The sequence below is a fragment of the Dioscorea cayenensis genome, chromosome 5 (assembly GCF_009730915.1).
Source record: "Dioscorea cayenensis subsp. rotundata cultivar TDr96_F1 chromosome 5, TDr96_F1_v2_PseudoChromosome.rev07_lg8_w22 25.fasta, whole genome shotgun sequence".
Taxonomy (NCBI): Eukaryota; Viridiplantae; Streptophyta; class Magnoliopsida; order Dioscoreales; family Dioscoreaceae; genus Dioscorea; species Dioscorea cayenensis.
The window spans coordinates 24,794,857-24,818,457 of NC_052475.1; the positions used below are offsets into that span (position 1 = coordinate 24,794,857).

Sequence of the window (23,601 nt, forward strand, 5' to 3'; positions counted from 1 at the left end):
ATATTTATTATAATAATAATAAGTATTATTAAGTTGATGAATATATGTGCATATTGGTAGCATGAACAAATTTTAACAATAATAGTAAATTAAAAAAAAAAAAACAAATTTTAATCTTTTCTTTGTATGGTTTAGGAAAATAAGTAATAAATTTTAATCTTTTCCAGAGACAATTCCTGAGAATTTAAATTCTATAAAAAAATATTTTTTATTTTTTTTAAGACAAACAATGTGTTATTTGTGGGGAAGTCATGGTAGACAATGTGTCATTTATATGAAATATTTTAGTGAGAGTAGCAAGAGAGGTTCCAAAGCTATCTTGTGATGGAAGGATTTTTAACCACAAATATAATAAGTTAAAAACACAAATATATAGATGAGTAAGGAACAAAACAGAAAAGGGCAACAACAACTACGAGTCCATCAGAAGTGGATACATAACACAAAAGACTATATACGAAGACAAAATGACAAAGCACTCAAAAGACAGAAAAAGAAAAAGGAGAAAAAGATGGGAAAACACAGAATTAGGAAATAATTGTTGTCCTTCAAGTGCTGGTGGAATCAATCGAACTACGCTAAAGCTCCTGAGTTGCCAACGAATTCTCAGCAAAGACAAGGTTTCTTTTAATTGTAGGGGTCATTTCCTCAAGCTTGGCCTTCTTTACAATATGAGCAACATTCACTCAGGTGATTATTAAATAATCAATTTTGCAAATAATAGAAAAATAAGAGAGTATATTGCAATTAAAAATGTGATTGTTTTTTTTTCCAGTCAAACTGACCAACAAATTGCCCCGATGAGAAGGTTTCCAAGACCATGTAAATTTAAACAATTGTTTTCCCAAGAAGAGACCAAATCTTTCTCAGAGTAGGAGGAATGAATGGGATATGGAACAAGCTAGTGAAATGTGACCAAATCCTTTTAGCAAACTAATAGGTAACCAGTAGGTTGTCCATTATCTCCTCGGCCTCATATCAAAGTAAACAAGTTGTCTACGAGATTCCATTACAACCACACTTAGCTATAATATCCATTTGTTAGGATCTTCATGTCCCAAGTGTTATAACCAGGGTTTACTATAGATTGCTTTAGCCCATTGCTATAGATTTTTCGACCCCAGATCTGTAGCGATCGATCCCGTAGCAAACCCGGGTTACATGAGAGGCTCGATTACAGTAGCGATCTGTTCTCGTAGAAGCTCGGTTTTGATAGCGACTTTCATTCTGTAGCAACCCGTTCCTGTAGCAGCACGATTTTCTCTAAAACCCTATCTTCTTCTTTTCTTCTCCTTCTTCTTCCCTACTTGGCTGAACCCTTCCCTCTTCCTAAATTCTTTTCCGGCGAGATTTTCCGGCGAGATTCTTGTCCTCTTCCTTCCTTCCTCACTCTTGAACTTGGTAAGCTTGGATTTATAGTTTCATACCGTATTTATTCTTGTATTTTTCTTGTTTTAGTTTTTTTTTAAACCTAGAATTTCTCCATGGATTTGCATGTTTGTAGGCTTAAATTGAAGCCATTGATTTGTTGTTCATGTTTGAGGATGCTTGTGGTGAGATTTCTTGAATTGGTGTTGTAAATTTGGAGAAAAATCTTAGTTTTAAGGTCGGTTTTCTTTCGTAGCAATTCCGAGGTTACTCGTAGCACCGGCAATCTTTAGTTGTTTCTTTGATTTCTTTGGATTAGATTGAAGCTAAAAACCCCTAGAAACTCATTGGGAACCTTTTAAACCTAGTTTTGAGCCAACCCTAGGATCGAATTAGGGTTGTTTGTTAGAAAAACTTGGGGTTTTCTTGTTTGTTTTCGTTTTTTTGCTAATTTTTTTGTTGTGATTTGTCATGCTTTGGCAAGGAGAAGAAGTCTTGGATCGAGGCAAAGGCTTAGCTGAGGAGTAGCTTGCGAGGAAGACAAATTTCCTTTTCGAGTGAGTGGAATTATTTAGCATAGCTTTTATTAGAAGAATGCCAATAGCTATATATTTATATATATATATATGCATATCATGTTTTTAAGTAAGTTTTATTGATTTATACTTGTTTGGTATTTTTGGTGAATGATAGTTATTACTTGAGAAAAATCTTGGATGTCTCGTTTGGCATTTGAATTGTTATCGTGGGAATTGTGATTAATATACATATTCATGAGTTCGTGAAATCTTTATTTAGTATAAAACTTGAGAATTGTTGTGGAAACCTTTGTTTTTTTGTGAAATGTTAGGCTTGGAACAAATTTTTGGATTGTTGAAAGGAAAAAGGATTTCCATGTTGTTGCTTGTGTTGGGACTTGCAAATTATTTTTGTGTTAAAAAGTTTGGGCTTTGCTTATGTGTTTATCTTGTTCTCGTGCAAAATGGCCGAGGTATTCTTGATTTATGATTATGGATGGATATTGTACTCGAGTGGAGTTGTATTTTATTGTGGTGATTGTTTTGGTGATATCCTCTCTGCAGTAGGGCGGTCTTCACGGCCCGACCCTATTGAGGTGGCGTGTTGGCCGGCTGATTACTCGAGGGCCGATTCGGTGGGAGTGTAGAGCCCTGACTGGATATTCATCGGGTAGCCGAGTCACCAACCGGTGAACTGATGGGTCAACGTCAAGGGCATGAGTACCTTGGCGGCTCTGAACCTAGCCATGGCCACGGCGAAGGTTTAGAGAGTTTTCTAGACCATGTTATGTTGGGTGAGTGTTGGGTATTATGTTTGTTTCAAAACCATGTTTTATGATTTTTGTGTTGTAAACCCTAGTTGGGGTAAAAAGGGTTTTCTTGGTATTTTTATGCTGTTTTACTCCTTTTAAAGACTTCTATTATGCATGTTAAAGTTTCTAAACTGGTATTATTTTTGTAAAGCATGTATTTTGATGATTTGTTATTATTCTTACTGTTGGTGTATTTTTTTACGCTAAAGTTGTGCTAACCTCCCCTCACTGAGTAACTTGAGTTACTCATCCCTCTTTCTTCCTCCCAGACTGTTGCAGGTAGTAGGAGTGACTGTGTGGCAGCGTACTGGGCATTTACTACTATTCTATCATCTGTTGTATTTCCTTCAGTTCATGTATGTTGTTGTTGTCATGGAACATGTTATAAGACCTATGGATCCACTAGTGTGTACAAAACTTGTTGCATGGTTTAGTATTTAAATACTCTTAAACTTCTGTGTATTACCATTTCCTACTATTGTTAGGGTGTTTCCCTGTGTATTTTTGTGAACCTCTATATTTTCTGTATCCTATTGTTGTTATTGTTGTTGTTGTTACTGTAGTTGTGTAACATTGTTTCTTTCTGTTCTATATCTGCGATATGTATATTGTTGAATTCCAGGTGTGTTGATTAGCCTTGCGGCATCCTGAGGGTTGAGTGGCGGGGTATCCCTCCTCGGGATTGCTGCGGCGATTGTCGCGTCCCGTGGGCCCGCGGGTCGGGGCGTGACACCAAGCAAGCCAATTAAAAATTTTAATTTTAAGGGGCAGACACCTTTCTACGAAGGTTTGCTAAGGGGACATTGTAGCCTACCATCATTTAGAAAAAAGTAAAAGGATTTGATTGTGAAGGTTCCGTTTGAGTTCCATCTCCAAAATCTTGAATTTGAGCCTTCTAATATCATGGAGTTGATGTGGTTTTGGAGAGAATGAAGGTTGTTATTGAGGTAGATATATGGCATTAAAAAGAAATCATGAATAGTAATAAAAGGGGGTTTGTCCAACATGAAAAAGGTCTAGCCTGATGTTTTTGGGTGCTTTCCTTTCTAGCCGTCTATCAAGGCAAAGCATTGTGATTTTGCCATTCTTTACCATTGAATCAGTCCCTTGAAGGAAAACATGCTGATTTTTTATAATGTTTTTCTAGAGAAAAGTTTTTTTATTTGACGAGATATAGAGAAGCACTTCCATGTGCTCTGAATAATTGAAAGAGATCATTTGTGACTAATACCATGTCCTTTCAAAACAGAGCTTCTACCACTATTTACCTAAGAGGATTTGAATGATTGAAGTCTTGTAAGTTTATCATGCTCCATTCGCTCTAGTCCTTGGATTTGCATATTTGTGACTAAGACACTTAGAACGAATATACCCCTACTGTTCCAAAAGAAGTTCCTCTCTGACATTCTCAAAAAAATTTATATTAGTTGACTGAGGCCAACATTACTAATTACCATAACTAACTTTCATCACCATCTCTCATAAAAATTAGTCAGTCAATTATGTGAAGTGATTATTTAGTCTCTGGTTTATTTATTTATTTCATTTTAAATTTTTATTAATATGCAGATACAATGACGTCACATACAAATATTTTATTTGTTAAAAAAAATAAAATAACAATAATAATAAGTATTATTATAATAAAAGAAAAAGGCTTTTGTGAAAATAATATATATTGATAAATAAAAAACTCCGATAATTCGTATTGTTTTCACTGATTGGTTTAAAATAGAATAAACGAGACCGGTTTATTTCAATTAATGAGCCGAACCAACCCAAAAGGCCGAATAGCTTCATCACTTCCTTGGGTTCTTGTCTTTCCATTCATTAGGTTTTCCAGCATTGAAGATCGGAACTCCGGCAGAAGCCCATGGACGGAGATGAGGAGGACCACGTCTTCTATGGCACACCGATCGAGCGAGAAGAGGATACCTCCACTCGCAAGCGCAAGGCGGCCGCCGACGCGGGCCAGCTCCGCTCCCTCCCCGTTTGGAAGCAAGAGGTCCCTCCATTGCTCTGATTTCTTTCAGTTCCCTTGATTAGCTTTAGCTCCGTATTTGGTTGCTGGATGGTTGAATTTTGTGATTACTGATCATGGATAGGATTTTTATGTTAAGAAGCAATTCAGTCTTTGGGAATTGTTACATAAACTTTTACTTTTTTTATTGATTTCGTTGGCGTTGGTTTAGTTCAAGACATTTTTATTGGTTGCTTTCACGAATCGGTTGATTTTGATGTGCTGTGTTTCTTGTGAATGATTTGTCTGATGTCGGATAGACTTCCAAACTTGTGCTGTTTATGGAGATGTGATTCATTCATGGGATTTGATGTTGGGGTTGCGGTGTAATACTCAATACGCCTTGAGTTGGTTACTTTAGTTTTCAAATTTTGAATTTTGTATTACTGCTATTCAATTTTCAATTGAATTCTGTAAATTTTGCAATTCTTTGTTTTTCTCTGTTTTATTGGGTTGCATTTATTCAAGTTACAAGGAGAGTGCAGTCGAAGATTCTATTTTTTGGTTCCTTTGGCTTTTATATGAACTTCTGGTTAATTATTGATGAAAATCCAGGTGCGAGATGAGGAAGGTCGTAGAAGATTTCACGGTGCTTTTACTGGAGGGTTCTCTGCTGGCTATTACAACACTGTTGGCTCAAAAGAGGGTGTGCTACACTGAGATCTAGAAACTTGAAATTATGGCTGAATTTTTATGGCTTTGAATTTCAGAGAACTAATTGAAAGCTTTCCAGGATGGACTCCGCAGACATTTACTTCATCACGGAAGAACAGAGCTGAATTTAAACAGCAGAGTATATACCAATTTCTAGATGATGATGAGATAAAGGTACTGAAATAGACATTCAAATTATATTAGTCTTTCAATCAATATTCTTTTACTTCTTGCCTTTATATGTACAGTGAGGGGTATTTCATGTGTTTTGATTAGGTAATAATTGAGAAGAAATAATTTTAAATAGAATGGGGTTGAAATTTTTACGCTAAACAATGAGTAGTTATTATATTTCTGGATGCATAAGGATACACAATATGTAGTGGCTACGTATGTTTAATATGAACAGCATAATGGCATGCTTACTTGAGGAAGAAAATATCATAAAGTCATGTGAGCATTGTCTGTATGTAAACCATCTGTACTTCAAAGAATTTTCAGAAAGATCACACATATAGCTGACTTATGTGCAGAGTATGCTCTTTTCAAACTTACATAGGAAGTAGTTCAACACTCATTTTATATCATGGCTGGCTATTCTTTTCTATGTAAATAGCCGGGGATGCATATTAGGAGAGTAGGGATGTATTGAGGGAGCAAATTATGTACAATTGTACCTGTTCCAGTGGTTTTGAGCTCACTAAAGGTGTTTCCCCTTATTATATTGATTCTTCAATTAATTCTTCCATAAATTGTGTTGTTTTGTTATTAATCAACAATATCTCTTAATCCTCTTTATGCTTTGATTTGTTGGGAGATAAATATAGGGGATGCTTCCAATGATGTTAAAGAGGGTGCTGCTTGTGACGGACATATATGTGTTGAAGGGTTGCCTTTGAGCTTTGTTTCCTTTTCAGCTATGGGATTTGCTTTGTTCAATATATGATAGCATATTTCCTAGTCACCTTTTGGCTTAAGTAATATTTTCTGTCTATTGTCATGGAACAATTAATTACATTTACTGACTACAAATTATTTTTGATTTGATGTAATTAGCTTCTTATGTTAATACCAATGCTTACTATTAAAGCTCAAAGCAATTTTTATTTTTTTTTATTCAAATATGAATGAACACATATTTTGTAAATTATAACTTTGTTCGTAATTTCACCTTATCTATGTGTTATGTGAACACATAGGACATGGGAGGTCATGCTTTAGAGACATCTACGCGGTTTGACACTTTTGGATTCACTGCAGCAGAATATGCTCGGACACAAGCAGAAAAGGAACAGGAGAAGAGGTCTAACTCTTGCTTAACAACTTCGCTTATGTACAATTGATTCTATTTCATGAGAGGTTGCTACAATAATGATGAAGCTTTATTTAGTAACGCCACATCCCTTCGATAAAATCTAGTATATTTTGTTATTAAAACATAAATATTTGGAATGTGCGATTGGTTTCAGTTACATGTGTAATTTCTTCATATGGCTATACCCTAGCTTAATTAACCAATTACATCTTAAAACTTATTGGGATTCATGGTGTTTTTATTTGGGCATCATATTGGATTTCACAAATACTATCTTAACTGATTTCTATCTTTTAATTTCAAAACCCTGAGGTTAGGTTCTAAACTTTTATCGAACTTAACCCAATTGACATTTTTAAGCAGATGTTATAATAATAAAAATAGTATTTCTAACATGTATATTTCATTGTGCCCTATAATTACAGGCCATCTGCTATTCCTGGACCTGCTCCTGATGACATTGTTCTTCCAGCGGCAGATTCCATTGGTTTGCTTTTGCTTTCTAGTTTCAAATTAAGAAGACAAGTAAATTCTTTCTCACATTGAGTTGAATATTTGATCGTTCTGTAGGTATGAAGTTGTTGCAGAAAATGGGATGGCGACGTGGACATTCAATTAGGGAGACCAAAGCTGATTCACTATATGGTAAGCTTCTACATTTGCTATTTCATATACTCTCTGTTGCTCAAACATTTGGAAACTGACTTGAGGTCTGTGGGAGTATGGCATGTTTGAATTCATTAGTGAGGAAGGAGTAGTTGGATTATTATGATCTGATTCCAGTTATGCCTCTCTATTTGCTGTGTTTTGTCAAATTGGGCATGGAGGTATTAGAAGTCTTACTAATGAAAATAAGATTTATAAAGTTACCTTTGGTATATAAATTGTGTTATTTGGTCTCAGAACTCCACTGGAACCTTACTGCAGTTCTGTTATATGCTTCTTGAACCATGTGCGAATTAATATCTTCATGTGTAGGCATTTATATATATGACTGTTCAATCCAGAGATACGGTTATTATTGCCTCATGCATTAGTGTGTGTGTTCTTTATCTGCTAGATCATTCTTCATGAGTGCATTCTTCACTGCTGGTCTTTAGTTCTCATGTTTTCTTGCTAGAACTTTAGTTAATTCTTTTGCCTACATAATTTTCTAACTACTGTTGCTACATGAGCTTAAATCTAATTAATGCTCTCTTGATGTTTGTGTTTTAGATGCACGCAGGGAAGCTAGGAAAGCACTCATTGCATTTTCTAGCGCTGCTGGTGAACCAGATCTTGCCCAAATTGAATCAAGCTTATCTGGAAATGATGAGTTAACTGAAAGATCCAATGATGACATTTACAGTTCTGGGAGCACACCTGTAAGTAATTGATTTGGCTTTATGAACCATTTGATGGGTTGCTCATTTCCTCTTATTTTCTAAAACTGGTGCTTCTGTTAAGTTTTTTGAGCTAATTAATGTACATACTTGGCTTGAACAAATTTGTTGAATGGGACTTTACCTAGTTAATCTTTGTTTCAAAAGTATTTCCTTCTGTTTTCATGTCCTATCTTATTTAACTAAGTATTTTTATTTCCATGGACTTTCGAAGGTACTCTTAAACCATGTGACCAGACTTTGTTGTTTTTATTCTTCATGCTTCATTGCTTTATTTCGCAAAAATGTAAGGGCTGTATTGTATCAATCAAGCCTATTGTTTCCCATGATTGCACTTAATATTTGCCCACAATGTGTGCATGCCTTTTGGCTCAATATTGTCAATGTTGTGATTGTATTGTCTTCATACACTATATGTGTTACTTAACTACACTTTTTCTCACCATTGTCAGGTATATGTACTCAACCCAAAGCAGGACGTGTTTGGGTTGGGTTATGATCCATTCAAGCATGCTACTGAATTCAGAGGTATTTAGAGTTAGAAACAGTTGATTTTTTACTGTCGAGTCCTGTGTCGGGTGGGATATTATGTCACCAGATTTTTTTTTTTACTCCTTTTCAGATAGGAAAGAGTTACATGAAGCTAGAAGAAAAGATCAGGATAATAGAAAAGGTTTTCCGATGAGGAAGAGTCTTTTTGCTTCTAACTGTAAGATATCTCCATATCAGTAACATGAAACATTGTTAAATTTGTGTGATTTCCAAATTTTGAGTATATTCTCCTTGTGCTGTTATCTGTGATTTTCTTTCAGAAAAATTGTATTTCTGGTGGGTGAATTTTAAATTTAATCACTTAGCCCATTCTCAGCAGGAAAATATGCACCAGGCTTTGGAATTGGGGCACTTGAGGAACTTGATGTTGAGGATGAAGACATCTATGCATCTGGCACTGCCTGTATGTGAACCTCATCATTGTAACGTCTTCTAGTCAGTTAATATGATGACCACCTGAAGATTTCTTTGGATCATGACCATAAATTTGATATTTATTGACTTATGATTATTGATATCTTAGTTTCAGATATGCATAGATTATCACAATTTCTTCAAGAAAGGAAAGTTTACTCTGAAGTAAAGCACTTATCATATAAACATTTATGATGTGGCTATGAGTGATTGCTTCATCTTTAATATAAACCCAAGGATCACCATTTATCTCCAGGTTGCTTTATGACTCATCTGGCACAACGATAGTCTCTGTTGAAAGCCAAAACTTGCAACCACATGGATATGCACTATCTATACTGGATAATAGTTATTATAGGGTCCTAACACATTGCACACTATCACTACCTCGCACTTGTGGTAGATGATGTACGGTGGTTCTATTTTAAGCAAGTCATCTTCAAGGCAAAATGCCTCAGCTTTCAGTGAATGTTGAATTTTCATTATTTTTTTTTGATATAATAAAATGAATGCTAGTAGTTCTGCAATTCCATGTGTATGGGTGGTATCTTTGAAGGTGTAAAAGATATATGGTGTTATACTGGTTTGGCCTCTGTTTGCCAGTTTAGAATTCAGGCAATATCTAAGGAACCTGGAATCGATTCAGTGACTTGCGAATGTAATAAACGACCAATTAAAGTTAAGGTTAGTTGGCATGATTTGCGAATATAATAAACCTTGTTTTGATGAATTAGTTCGAGAAAATTTGTTGAAGAATATTGTACTTTTAAATCATATTTCTATCCACTTTTCTTGGTGTTGTCTAATGCTGTGAAGTCATATGCCTTGAATATATATATATATATATATTTATAGTGCCTATATCTGTGATTTAAGGCACAAGTTCTTTACTCAGTTGACAAATTTATCCTATCTTAATCAAGTGGTTCATTTCTTTTTACAAAATGTCAGTTTTTCTTGTTCAGTAAATTGTTTGTGATTGTATATTTGGTGTTTCTTTTGCCTTGCTTCTGATATTTGATATTCAGTAGGTTACGCCTTGGAGGAAACTGAAGTTGAAGAAAAGGAGCCAGCAAAAGTAACCCAAAATAACAATAAACTGGAATATAGAAAACAAGGTGTTATTTCTGGTTTTAAAGTTGCATCAAACCCAGATTACAATGTGGAGAGGTAACTACGTGAATTTTTTCTTCATGTGACTATGTATTGATTGAACCCAGAGGCATGACATGGGCAAATCTGATGCATGCACTATGTCCTTGATTGTTTTGGAAATAACTTGGAACAGGAATAACCTTCTAAAATCTTAATTAATTAAACTATTATAATAACTAATTACTTAGTATTGATTGAACATTAGCCACTAATTTGCCTCTGCGATTAATTGAACTAAAACAATTTGAATTGCTAAATATTTATTTCCCTTAGTAGTAACAAGGCCAAACCTCATAATAATTTGGAAATAACTCGGGATGAAAGTTTTCGCTTCAATACAAATTCAAATTCCAATATTGCAACTTATCCCGACTTACTCCAAGTCTCCAACCACACCACCTGGGTATTAGGACTAAGTAGTGTGATTTTTTGATGTATTCTAAATCTTGTTCTGTATTGTGATGTGTGTGTAATGTCTTCTGAAGTCATCAATGGATCCTTCTCCATAATTAACTGTCAATTTGAAACTGCTGCATGTGATGATGTTTATTATTGTTGCAGTTCTGTTGTACTATTATACACTTGCACATTGTTGCATATGCATAAATAACCAGTTCACGGATACACAGCCATTTACACTTTTATTTAAATCTCAGGTGAATATTTTATACTAATTCTTGCCATCTCCCCAGCAGATTCCGTCCTCCTGTTATTCCACAGGACTTTGAGCCAGTTCACAAGTTTTCCTCTCCTCCTGATCCTGCAAGCAAGTTTGCTGAAGCTCTTCCTCCAGAAGTTCCTCCTCCTGAAGACAGCAATTTGAAACTGTTGATAGATGGGCTTGCAACTCTGGTTGCTCGTTGTGGTAAATTATTTGAGGATCTTTCCAAAGAAAAGAATAAGTCCAACCCCCTATTTTCTTTTATTACGGGAGGAAATGGCCATAGTTATTATTTACGGAAGTTGTGGGAGGAAAAACAAAAACATGGTGATCAGCAAAAGCAAATGGACACGAAATCTATGCCATCTGTCCCGAAGCTGACAGCTGAGAGTCGTGGACGAATTTTAGGTGAAAGGCCTCTGGAGAAAAGCACTGAATCCAGCTCATCCGTTGCCCCCAAAGAAATCATTCATCTTCAATCCAATCTTTCAGATACTTTCACTAAACCAGCATCTCTTGTGAGTTCCGTTCCATGCATAATTTTATTTGTTCATATGCCCTGTGTATTCCTTGTGTACTGATCACCATTCTTTCTTGCAATTTCAAGTCATTTGTGTATTGGTTTTGCTGTAGTGATTATAATCTAAATTAATTTTTGCTTGACCAACAGCAACAGGCTCAGCCATCTGAATCTGAGAAACCGTTCAAAAGTGATCCTGCAAAACAAAAAAGATTTGAGCTGTTTCTTAAGGATAAATATCAAGGTGGTCTCCGCTCCACACATTCTTCAGGTACCAATGGGATGTCTGAAACTGATCGAGCTCGTGAAAGACTGGACTTTGAGGCTGCAGCAGAAGCAATTGAGAAAGGGAAGAACAAACAAACTAATAATCAATCAGTTGAGCAGTTTCTGGAGCTGGCCAGAAGTGGGGATCTGCACTTCATCCCTTCCCTTGGAACAGAGGTAGAACTTCATTGGCCATTTTACTACTTTCATTTAAATTATGATATATGATAAGCAATCAGCAATGCAACCTGTTATATGCTTAAGCAGAAAGACCAAAGTTCTCATGATGAGGAAAAGACCAAAATTTACCCCAAGAGGGAGGAATTTCAATGGCGACCTTCACCCATTCTTTGCAAGCGATTTGATATCATTGATCCTTTTATGGGAAAGGTATGCTAGGTAGCTCTTTTTGCGTCAATGCATTTCCTTAAAATTATATTCTTCTTACACATTTTCTCGATCTCATCCAACAATCTTTGCTTGTCATACTGAATTTTCTTATGTGAAAATGTAGTAGCCTTGCCTTCTGTTGCTATTTGTAAAACAATCTGTGGTTGATTCCACTTATTTTCACAATACAAGTCTATGGCATATGAAATCAATAAGTCTGCATCCTGTCACTGCTTTCTGCAAGCCTCTTATCCTTGTGACTTAGATTTCTCTTTCATTTATCTACTACATTAACTGTTTTACCCCTTTGATTTATCTATGCAAATGTTATATGTTGTGTGCAATGAATGTGTTCATGATGGGGATTTGAGGAAGTAGATGTACCTTACATAGTGCCATTTTCTTGGCACGATAAGATGTTTCAATTATTTTTGAGCCGAAAGGCCTCGAGGTCATAAGACAGGAATCAGTGGCCTGGGTGATGGTTGTCTGTAGGGGTGGAAGATTGGTGATCCACGAGAAGTGCTTTACCTGATATGGATTTTCAACCTAGCCTTTATACCCATATGCATGTTTAGGTTAGACGTTGCATAATATTCTTTGCCTTATTATTACTGGATTCAGTAAATGGAATAGAAAAACTTTTTTCACTATGGGAGCTCTGATTGGAATGCCTTTTTTAGTTTGTATTTTTTGTTAAACTTTGTGAAACATAGAATGCTACCTTTAGGGGAGACATAAGCAGCTATCATATGCCAATGCACATGATGATTTGATTAGCTTGCCATTTGCAGCCACCTCCCCTTCCTAGAGCAAGAAGCAGGATGGAGAGCCTCATTTTCACCCCAGATTCTGCCAAGAGTGTTCAACCTGCAAAAACTGAGGCTGCAGAGAGAGATGCATTGCCTATATCTCAACCAAAGATTCAAGAGGAAACCAAGCTTAATGCAGAGGAGGCTGATAATGAGTTAAATCTAGCAAATGTTGAGAGGCCAGTTGATCTATATAAGGTGCTTGTTTCCTTCTCAGTCATGGCACACCTCAGTTATTATGAATTTCTCCTTGGCATGTGCTCCTGCTCTTACTTCATAGCATGTCTGGATATCCTTGTACAGTTTATTTTATGTGGCCATTGATGGTGAGGCTAGTCGTAATTATCATATAATTTATTTATTCCTTTCATATACAGGCTATCTTCTCTGATGATTCAGATGATGAAGGGGATTTTGCTAGTCTTAATAATGTAGATCAAGAAAAGAAGGCTGAAGGTGCTAACATGACTCTAAACCGTCTGGTAGCTGGGGATTTTCTGGAGTCTCTTGGGAAAGAGCTAGGACTGGGAGTTCCTTCAGATACAAATGATGGACAATACAAGGCCAACTTGGAAACTGGTGGTGATGGTAACAATAACATATCTTCAAAGAATGAAAGATCTGGTTTAGGACATCAATCGTCCAACATGCTTTGGGAAAATAAAGAACCCACAGTTAGTAAATCAAGTTCTCTAGAGAATGCCATGGGAAATGTTTCTTCAGGTGCACAACATGACATGATTGACAAAAGGGCTGTTCCTCTTGAAGGAGATGTGCTTGGTAATACTGATTCACGAAGAAGTAACAGAAGCATTAGTTCCAGTGGAAGAACCATCTATTCTGATCACCAGGAAGGTGAGGATCCATCAGAGGAAAAAGATCACCGAGCTAACAGGCATAAAATCCGGTCACAACATCGTCGAAGGAGTAGGAGTTCAGATTCTGATTCTTCCAGTGATAGTCAACAACGTGTTCGTTCAAGGTCGAAATCGGACAAAAGGTCTTCTGGAGGAGAAAGTAGAAAACATTCCAAAAATCACAGGCACAAAAGGAGAAGATCTAGGTCGAGATATTCTAGCCATGATGATGACAGAGATCAAAAGGATGATCACAGGAGAAAGGATAAGAGACACAGGGATGGAGCAAGTGATACCACTTACTCCAAACATGATGACTACAGAAAGTACCGCTGAATCGGTCCTGATGGGAAGGTTTTGTTCATTCATTCTGTGTTGAGAAATCTTAGGATTGTAAAAGTGACATGTTTCTATATTAGTTTCATCAGGTAATGTTTTAAGATCAAACTTGGTAATGGAATTGAGATGCATGCACATTTAGCCACTTAGTCTCAATGATATTATCCTGTTGAATCTGTGAAGACGCATTAAGCTGGGCCTTCTTTTATTGATCCTAAGCAACGGTCTGTTTGGATGGAATAGGTAATAGAAGAAAAGGTAATAGAAAAATTCATCTTCATCTGTTCATTTTCTTTCGTTTGGTTGTCCATCTTATCTTTCTTTTCCTATTCAAGTCTCTATATTCTTGCCAAAACGGCATTATATCCTTTTTGAAGCTCCTTTTTCTTCATGACAGGTCAGCAGCTGGGTTCTCTTTCCTTATGAAAGCAACGGAGTAACTATTGAGGAATCTGCTGAATTGAAAGGCGGCAACTGAAAGTGGTATTTCTCTTAAAATGTTTTCATCTGGATTAATAATTTAGCATATTATCAGTGTTTCTCATAGACCTTTACTTTTTGCCACCTTTCAAGAAATATATGCCAAATGGTCTTATTAACTTTATCAAAGGTGTAGTTGTTAAAACCAAAACCAGTCTACATAGGGACACAGGTTTATCTTGTGAGGCTTTGTAACTATTCTTAGAAGAACTTCAATAATGAATGACTTTGATATATGGTTACTGGTTAGTGAAACTTTGTGGTTTTTAGTGGCCCTTAGCTAGAGTACAAACTACACAACTAATAAATACCAAAACCATAACCAAACAAGACATGTACCCAATTGTTTGTCCATAAAGTGACAAGGATGGGAGAGTATCATCTATAAAGAAACTAAATTAGGAGGACCATCCAAATCATTTTGCACAACAAAAGCTAGGCTAGTTAGCACTTTAAGAGATTGGTTGAGCCTTTTCTTCTGACACAATAAAATGGGGCCACTTCAGTTGCTAAACATTACATATCTAATTCAATTAGGTGCTTGCTAAAACATTAGAAAACAGTTGGCTGGTCCTTTATACGGATTACATCATTAACCAAATCCTTTGTTATAAATAATTTGTAAATTTATTTTATATAAATTTAATGTCTTCAATTCATTTAAAGAGTTACATCAACTCCAATTCCTACCAAGTACCAACTAAACACTACTTTAAAGTTGAACTAACACACCCAATTCATCTGATAAAGTTCAATATATGTTGCTTAACCTAATCCATTAGATTTGTCCATACTGTTAAAGTTATTACTTATGAATGACAAGTTGGAAAAGTATTCATGCACCCACTCCATCATTCCATTTGCCCAGTTCCTATCCAAATATATAATTGATAAACACATAATATATATATATATATATATATTGGTACTTAAAACAATTATGAGATCATGGACTTGTGGCTTGATTGACCATAGTATGAGAGTGACTTTTTCCTGAGTCACATGATGTTATGTGGTTTTGTTTATTTTTATTTATTTTAATTAAGAATTCATTTGCATGATGAATCCTGACCTGTGAACTATCCAGGATATAATTTTAAGTTTAGAAGTTTATGATTCTAATTGGATAAGAAGAGTTGAACATCAGTGACTAAATTAAGATTTCTCAGAAAACTATTATTGTAGAGAAGGGAAAAAAAATCCTAATTATTGAAAGCTTTGATATATTTATACATATAAAGTTGAACAAAACTCATTAATTGATATAAATAGTTACAAAACAAATAGAGAAACTCCTGTTCACTAATGTTTAGTGTCTATGAATTTCAATATCTTAATTAAAAAAATTGTATTAAACCAATTTTTTCAATATATATATATATTCAATATAAAACACAATTTTAGGATATATATATATATATAAATTTTATTATTAAATGTTATTTATTAGGCTAAATAAAGTATTGTAGTAAAAAATTTACATCAACATCTTAGTTACTTCCAGGCTCATAATGCACATTATTATGGGTTTGTTGAGTGGAAGGTTCAAACATATTGTTAGCTAGGAAGAAAGAAATGGAGAAAAAGTTCCAAAAGGGTTTTGTTCTGCCATGAAAGCTAAAGTTTACTTGAAAAGTTTGTCACCTTGTATGCACACCATCACATCATTCTCAATATAAATAATTTTCTTTAGAATTCATTTAGAAATGGCACCTTTAATTTATATGATTATAATGGCAATGAAAGCTGTCAATTTATTAATTTTTCTTTATCATCGCCACAATAATAAGCGAATGGTAATTCTATTAACTCCTACGTCCTATAAGGTCGAGGATTCAATTTTTTTTTCAAATCTATGGTTTGTCCACATTATAAATATATATATATATATAGTGATGTAACCAGCTTATGTTTGGATCATGTTTGGATCATGATAAATTTGTTATAATATTTGTTATCAAATAATAATAATAATAATAATAATAATAATAATAATAATAAAATTTGTTAAATTTTTTATATTAAAAGGAAAATGCAAGACTATTGTGAGGATAATATCTTTTTATTTTACTTGCTCTATATTTATCCACATCTCATATCAACCACAATCCAAACATGACAAGGGCTTGCATTTCTCCATAAATACATAAATTACCAAGCTTTGTACATAAACAATAGAAAATTTTTGCACATAATTGCAGCATAAAAGTAAAAAAAAAAAAAAGTTATTTTAATATTGGGACCCATGAAGTTAAAGCATTGGGCCTCGGAAAATAACTACTAAATTTAAACCAATCTTGGGACCACTAATTAAAACCATTTATTACCTCATTTTAATAGAACTTTATAGATTAACGCACAACTACTACTCATCTCATTTTCATAAGAATTTATAATAATTCAAAAATTAATATAATTTATCCACTATCAAAATGAACTTTTCAATCTTCTATTCATAAAAAAAAAAAACTTTGAACTAGTCCAACAAACTAGAAGATTTGATCACATTATTATTATTATTATTATTATTATTATTATTATTATTATTATTATTTAAATAAAATCTCTCATGATAAATCAATTTGTTGTCACAAATATATTTCAAATCCAAACAAACCATAATACTCCCAATTTTTTTTTCAAAATAAATACATAAATAAATAATTTCCCTAAACAAAAAAACTACATCTCCATCCCATATTCTACGTATGCATGCTGGTGACATGAAAACAGGAGAAACAAAACAAATCTCTAATTAATCTAAAATTAATGGAGTAAATACAAACTCTGATTCAGTGACTTGTGGATTAATCAACCTCCAAATAAAAAAATAAAAATAAATAAATAAACAATAATAAAAATTTGAAAAAAAAAAAGAAAAGAAAAAATTCACCCACCATATCTACCAAAACAGTGGTAGAACACATAAAATATTACTCACTTCCTAAATATATTTATTGTCACTTCCATGCAATGTTCTCAAAAATGTACACTCAAATTCTCATCCATTCATGTGTTCAACGTTCCTTTGATTTTTCCTAATGCATCTTGCTTGGCCTCTCTGTTGATACACTTGATGTTTAGAATTTTAGATAGATTGAGATAGAGATAGAGATAGAGATAGAGAAAGAAGAAAGGATTTAGAGAATTCATAGAGTGAGCGGCAATGGCGGAGGCGAGAGAAGAGGCGTAGTAGGTGCCTGCCAAAATTCTACATCATGTTGATCACATTGACCGTATAGAGCTGCGTGCATGCTCTGTGTTTCTATCTCATTTAGATCCAAAATACTCGGAGTGAAACTACAAAAGAGAGTTTGGAGGTTGTTGGGATGGTTTTTTTAAGGTCAGGAGTCATTGAAAAGATTGAACTTTTTTGGGTGAGGATTCAACCCCATGCTGCCACCTCTGAAGAGAATTCAGAGGTGGCTCTTTGAGTGAGTGATCTCCAATTGTTAGATTCCAAGGTGGGATGTCCTTTTTTGGAATTTTTTTAAGAGGTAGAGAGAAAAAGAAAGACAGAGTGAGAGAAGAGATAAGAAAGGTGAGATTTTAGTAAGTTTAATCAGTTGGGCATTGGTTGTCAGCCTTGGAATTGATGCAAAGATTGGATTTTGGTGAAAGGATTGCTTTCTGCTTGTGAAATTGGTTTCAATGAATGAAGAAGCTATTCTTACTTTTTAACCTTTGCTTTCAGAGGAACTCCAGCTTGTGAAGAAGGTATCTGGGAAGGCTTTGGGGGGGTAGCTATAAAGTGCAGCAGCTCAGAAGCTTCCTTCTTGTATTAGTTTTCAATTTTGGTATCTTTTGGTTTGGCTTCCTTTTCAGCTCAAGCAAGGCATGATGACCTTTCTTCTCTCCATATGACATTTTCCTTATCCTCTCTTGAGTTGTTGTTAGCTGTGAATTGCTTTGATTGGGATTGAGATATGGCAGGAGGGAAGAGAAGGAAGAACTTGTTGAGAAAATTTTATAGTTTTTCCTGTTGTAAAGCGTCCTTTCAGGAAGAACATTCACAGATTGGAGGCCCAGGCTTCTCCAGAATAGTATTTGCTAATGATCCTGATTGCTTTGAGGCTACCAATTTGTATTATCCTTCCAACTATGTCTCTACTACCAAGTATGCATTGGCTACATTTATTCCCAAGGCTTTGTTTGAGCAGTTCAGAAGGGTTGCCAATATCTACTTTTTGGTCACTAGTTGCCTCTCCTTCACCCCTTTGGCTCCATACACTGCTTTCAGTGCCGTTCTCCCCCTTATCATTGTTATTGGGGTGACGATGACGAAGGAGGCTATTGAAGATTTTCGGCGATACAGACAGGTGATCAGTTTCCTTTCATTACTACTTTGCTTTTCTGCAAGTGATTATTATGGTTATGTTTCATAGCTTAGTGTTCTTCAGAATTTTATTTCTGTTGATTTTCTAATGTTTTTATGTCTATTGATACGCCATCAATTTAAAACTTATCATCTCTTTGATTATGTTAGAAGTGACAGCTTGCTAATTAAGCACCATTCAAATTTTTACTGGTAATTTATAGCAATTAGGCAATTGTCAAAGTTGTTGAGCAGTTCCTTCCTGACTAGATGTTTGTGCTAATTAAATGATTCTTTAGAGAGTTGGCATCATTTGATGGACAAAGATAAGTCTTCTTTCTAATGGCATCAAAACAGGGAACATGGGTCCGACCGTTTGGGATCTGGCTTGCATTAAGGAAAATTTTATTTTGATCAATTGATAATTAGCCCATTTCTTAGTTGTGTGATGTAATCTACATTGATTAATAGAATCCATTTGATGTTTTATTTTGATATGAACTCTGGATTCAGGATTATGAAATGAACAATAGGAAAATTAAAGTTCATGTTCATCAACGTGATGGCACTTTTGAGTATACTGAATGGAAGAATTTGAGAGTTGGAGATGTAGTGAAGGTTGAAAAGGATAACTTTTTTCCGGCTGATCTCATACTGCTTTCATCTAGTTATGAAGATGCAATCTGTTATGTTGACACAATGAATCTGGATGGAGAGACAAACTTGAAACTGAAACAGTCATTGGAGGTAACTTCAGATTTACATAATGACTCTAGTTTCCAACATTTTGAAGCACTGATTAAATGTGAAGACCCGAATGCACATCTCTTTACTTTTGTTGGAACCTTAGAGTATCAGTCTCGGCAACACCCACTGTCACCTCAACAACTTCTCCTAAGGGACTCAAAACTGCGCAACACTGACTACATTTATGGTGTCGTCATCTTCACCGGTCATGATACGAAAGTAATGCAGAATGCCACAAAGCCACCTTCAAAGAGGAGCAAAATTGAGAGGAAAATGGATAAAATTATCTCTCTCTTGTTATCTGCATTGGTTTTGATCTCACTTATCGGTTCAATTTTCTTTGCAATCACAACAAGTAATGATATCAAAGATGGCAAGATTAAAAGATGGTATCTTAGGCCTGATGATACCAGCATTTATTTTGATCCTAAAGAAGATGTTATTGCGGCAATGTTTCACCTTTTAACGGCCATGATGCTGTATGGTTACTTCATCCCCATCTCTTTGTATGTTTCTATAGAGATGGTCAAAGTCCTGCAAGTAATTTTCATCAATCAAGACCGTGAAATGTATTATGAGGAGTCAGATAAACCGGCTCATGCTCGAACATCAAACTTGAATGAAGAATTAGGCCAGGTTGACACAATTCTCTCCGACAAGACTGGAACACTAACCTGCAACTCAATGGAGTTCATTAAATGCTCTATAGCTGGGACTGCTTATGGTCAAAGAGTAAGCCAGGTTGAGAAAACAATGACTAGAAGAAAAGATAATGTGCATCAAGATAATCCTGTACAAGCCAAACCTGCTATAAAAGGGTTCAATTTCGAAGATGGCCGGATCATGAATGGAAATTGGTTGAATGAGCCTCGCTCAGACGTCATTCAGAAGTTCTTTCAGTTATTAGCAATCTGCCATACTGTCATACCTGAAGTTGAGGAAGAGTCTGGGAAGATATCATATCAAGCTGAATCACCTGATGAGGCTGCATTTGTTATCGCTGCAAGGGAAATTGGGTTCGAGTTTTACAAGAGAACACAGACTAGCATCTCTCTGCATGAACTGGATCCTGTGTCTAGAAAGACAGTTGAAAGGTTTTTCCGATGTATAGTTATGTTTCATGAATTTGTTAGTTTCATCATCTAAATTGCTTACATTGTTATATTTTCACAGTTCGTATAGGCTATTGAATATTTTAGAGTTCAGTAGCTCTAGGAAGCGGATGTCGGTTATTGTTAGGAATGAGGAGGGGGAGCTGTTGCTGCTCAGCAAAGGTGCTGACAGGTTTGCAAGCTGTTATATTTAGCGATGATTTGAATGCATTGACTTGAAAAACATTTGCTTATCTATTTGTGATATATGTCCAGTGTCATGTTTGAGAGACTCGGGGAAAATGGAAGGGAATTTGAAGACAAGACAAGGGCACACACCAATAATTATGCTGATGAGGGATTGAGAATCTTGATTCTGGCATATCGAAAGCTTGATGAGGCTGAATATGAGACATTCAACAGAAAGTTCACTGAGGCGAAGAATTCAGTCAGTGCCGATCGGGAAGAGAAGATGGATGAAGCTGCTGAGATGATAGAAAGAGAGTTGATTCTTCTTGGTGCCACAGCAGTTGAGGACAAACTGCAGGATGGGGTTGGTATAGCATAAATGGCTGGATGTATTGTAGATCTTATTACCATTGTTTGCGTACTAAAATTTAATTCCTTATTTCTATGTTATAGGTCCCTGAATGCATCGACAGGCTGGCAGAAGCAGGGATTAAAATATGGGTATTAACAGGCGATAAAATGGAGACTGCTATCAATATTGGGTACATTTTGTTTTTTCGCTAATCATACCTATCTTGATGATTGTAGAATGCTTTATTCCTAACTTCTTGGAATTGCACAGCTTTGCTTGCAGTCTATTAAGACAAGGAATGAAGCAGATACTTATCACTTTGGAAGCACGAGAAATTAAACAATTGGAGAAAAAGGGCGACAAAGAGTCCATTGCTAATGTATATTATTATCATCATTCTTTCCTTGCTTGTTTTACATTTATAGTATTCTCATCATTCCTTCCTAGTTTGTTACATTTATTACCATGTCTTGTCTGAATGTTATTGAAGTTTACAAACTTTATTCTTTATATTCAGGCATCAAGAGAAAGTGTTGTCCATCAAATAAAAGAAGGGAATTCGCAGAGAAATTCATCGAGTGAGGAGACCTTCGCTCTTATTATAGATGGAAAGTCACTTAACTATGCTTTAGAGGACAATGTCAAGAGTATGTTCCTACAGCTAGCAGTAAACTGTGCGTCGGTCATTTGCTGCCGTTCATCACCAAAACAAAAGGCTCTTGTTAGTATGCACATTGTCATATAATACGCAATTTTCTCAGTAAATTCATCTGATAATGAATCCAAAGAAGTTCTCATTGTGATGTATATCCAGGTAACAAGACTAGTTAAAAACGGCACTCGAAAAGTAACTTTAGCCATTGGAGATGGAGCTAATGATGTGGGCATGATTCAAGAAGCAGATATAGGGATTGGTATCAGTGGTGTTGAAGGCATGCAGGTTAGTATCTGAAAATTCATGATTTCTATCTCTAGTTTTCTATCAAATAATTCCAAAATTTATGCTTGTATTGTACTTCTGATGTTCTTTTCAGGCTGCCATGTCTAGTGACATTGCCATAGCTCAGTTTCGGTTTCTTGAGCGCTTGTTACTTGTACACGGACATTGGTGTTACAGAAGAATCTCATCAATGGTACCTTTTTGTTTGATTACATAAATTATCAAATGTATCATGAATAACAAGCTCCTGCACCAACATGCTCCAACCTCTGTTCCTGCAGATATGCTACTTCTTCTACAAGAACATCACATTCGGAGTTACCCTTTTTGTGTATGAAGCATATGCATCATTCTCCGGTACTCCAGCATATAACGATTGGTTCATGTCGTTGTATAATGTCTTCTTCACGTCACTCCCGGTCATTGCTTTAGGAGTTTTTGATCAGGATGTTTCGGCACGCTTTTGTCTGAAGGTATAACAACACCCTTTTTTCCCAACTCCATTGTTCTGTTCTATTGAATACATTCTGAAAAAAAAAAAACCTCATTTTTCATGCAGTACCCACTTCTATACCAGGAAGGTGTGCAAAATGTCCTCTTCAGTTGGACACAAATCATAGGATGGATGGTCAACGGCATCTGCAACGCGATAACCATCTTCTTCCTCTGCACCATTGCGCTACAACATCAAGCCTTCCGAAAAGGAGGCGAGGTAGTAGACCGTGAGATCCTGGGTGCTACCTTATATACCTGCATTGTATGGGTGGTGAACTGCCAGATGGCTCTCTCTGTCAGCTACTTCACTCTATTTCAACACATTTTCATCTGGGGAGGAATAGCCTTGTGGTATATCTTCCTACTGGTTTATGGTGCCATGACTCCTAAAGTATCAGCAACTGCATTCATGGTTTTCATTGAGGATCTGGCAAATGCTCCTTCCTATTGGATAGTAACACTCTTTGTAGTGATCTCTACTCTCATTCCTTACATTACGTTTACTGCTGTACGTGTGAGGTTCTTCCCAATGTACCATGAAAGGATACAATGGATTCGGTTCAATGACCGTGCGGCGGAATCTGAGTATTCCTGTGAGGTGCGCCAGCGGTCTGAGAGGCTGATTATGGCCGGAGTATCGGCTAGATTGGAAGCAAAAATTAGTCAGATCAGAAGTAGAGTACATCATGCGGTTCAGACATTGTAGCTGTAACTAGTTAAGTATAGCTTCTTGTACAGTTAAATGGGTTGAAGTTCGGCGTTAGGGAAATCTTGTTGTATCACTGGGGTGAGTATGGAGGGAAAAGATGCACAAAGGAAAGATATAGAAAAGATGTAAATATTTTTCCACTTTATTTGCTTTTTATCAATGTAAATGAATATACATGGATTTGGAGTGCTGTTAAAGACTTCAAAAGAAACCAAGCAGAGAACTGGTGGTGCTTAAATTGTTTAAA

The 23,601-nt window shown here is 35.6% G+C and overlaps 2 protein-coding genes and 1 long non-coding RNA gene across 7 annotated transcripts; all 3 read left to right on the top strand.

Annotated features, from left to right (window-relative positions):
* Nucleotides 1-2,628: 2,628 nt before the first annotated feature.
* Nucleotides 2,629-3,255, top strand: LOC120262307. Its single transcript, XR_005536740.1, has 2 exons — nucleotides 2,629-2,680; nucleotides 2,968-3,255. It is a non-coding gene; the product is annotated as an uncharacterized LOC120262307 (long non-coding RNA).
* A 1,245-nt stretch (nucleotides 3,256-4,500) lies between these two features.
* Nucleotides 4,501-14,181, top strand: LOC120261398 (G patch domain-containing protein TGH). 4 transcript variants are annotated; one of them, XM_039269277.1, is made up of 16 exons: nucleotides 4,501-4,703; nucleotides 5,274-5,364; nucleotides 5,452-5,546; nucleotides 6,572-6,675; nucleotides 7,113-7,174; nucleotides 7,258-7,332; nucleotides 7,903-8,051; nucleotides 8,522-8,597; nucleotides 8,692-8,778; nucleotides 8,938-9,024; nucleotides 10,064-10,205; nucleotides 10,883-11,369; nucleotides 11,522-11,815; nucleotides 11,906-12,028; nucleotides 12,823-13,038; nucleotides 13,218-14,181. In XM_039269277.1, the coding sequence occupies exons 1-16, from the start codon at nucleotides 4,572-4,574 to the stop codon at nucleotides 14,031-14,033; spliced, it is 3,036 nt and encodes a 1,011-aa protein (XP_039125211.1). In that variant the 5' UTR covers nucleotides 4,501-4,571; the 3' UTR covers nucleotides 14,034-14,181. The 4 variants fall into 4 exon arrangements, with proteins under 4 accessions (XP_039125211.1, XP_039125212.1, XP_039125213.1 ...); XM_039269278.1 differs by having other exon boundaries at nucleotides 10,886-11,369; XM_039269279.1 differs by having other exon boundaries at nucleotides 10,067-10,205.
* A 3,383-nt stretch (nucleotides 14,182-17,564) lies between these two features.
* Nucleotides 17,565-23,503, top strand: LOC120262269 (putative phospholipid-transporting ATPase 9). Of its 2 annotated transcripts, XM_039270357.1 has the most exons (12): nucleotides 17,565-18,057; nucleotides 18,211-18,835; nucleotides 19,345-20,672; nucleotides 20,752-20,862; nucleotides 20,946-21,222; nucleotides 21,312-21,400; nucleotides 21,481-21,589; nucleotides 21,728-21,931; nucleotides 22,025-22,150; nucleotides 22,245-22,343; nucleotides 22,432-22,623; nucleotides 22,710-23,503. In XM_039270357.1, the coding sequence occupies exons 2-12, from the start codon at nucleotides 18,443-18,445 to the stop codon at nucleotides 23,349-23,351; spliced, it is 3,570 nt and encodes a 1,189-aa protein (XP_039126291.1). In that variant the 5' UTR covers nucleotides 17,565-18,057; nucleotides 18,211-18,442; the 3' UTR covers nucleotides 23,352-23,503. The 2 variants fall into 2 exon arrangements, with proteins under 2 accessions (XP_039126291.1, XP_039126290.1); XM_039270356.1 differs by having other exon boundaries at nucleotides 17,565-18,835.
* The last annotated feature ends 98 nt before the right edge of the window (nucleotides 23,504-23,601 follow it).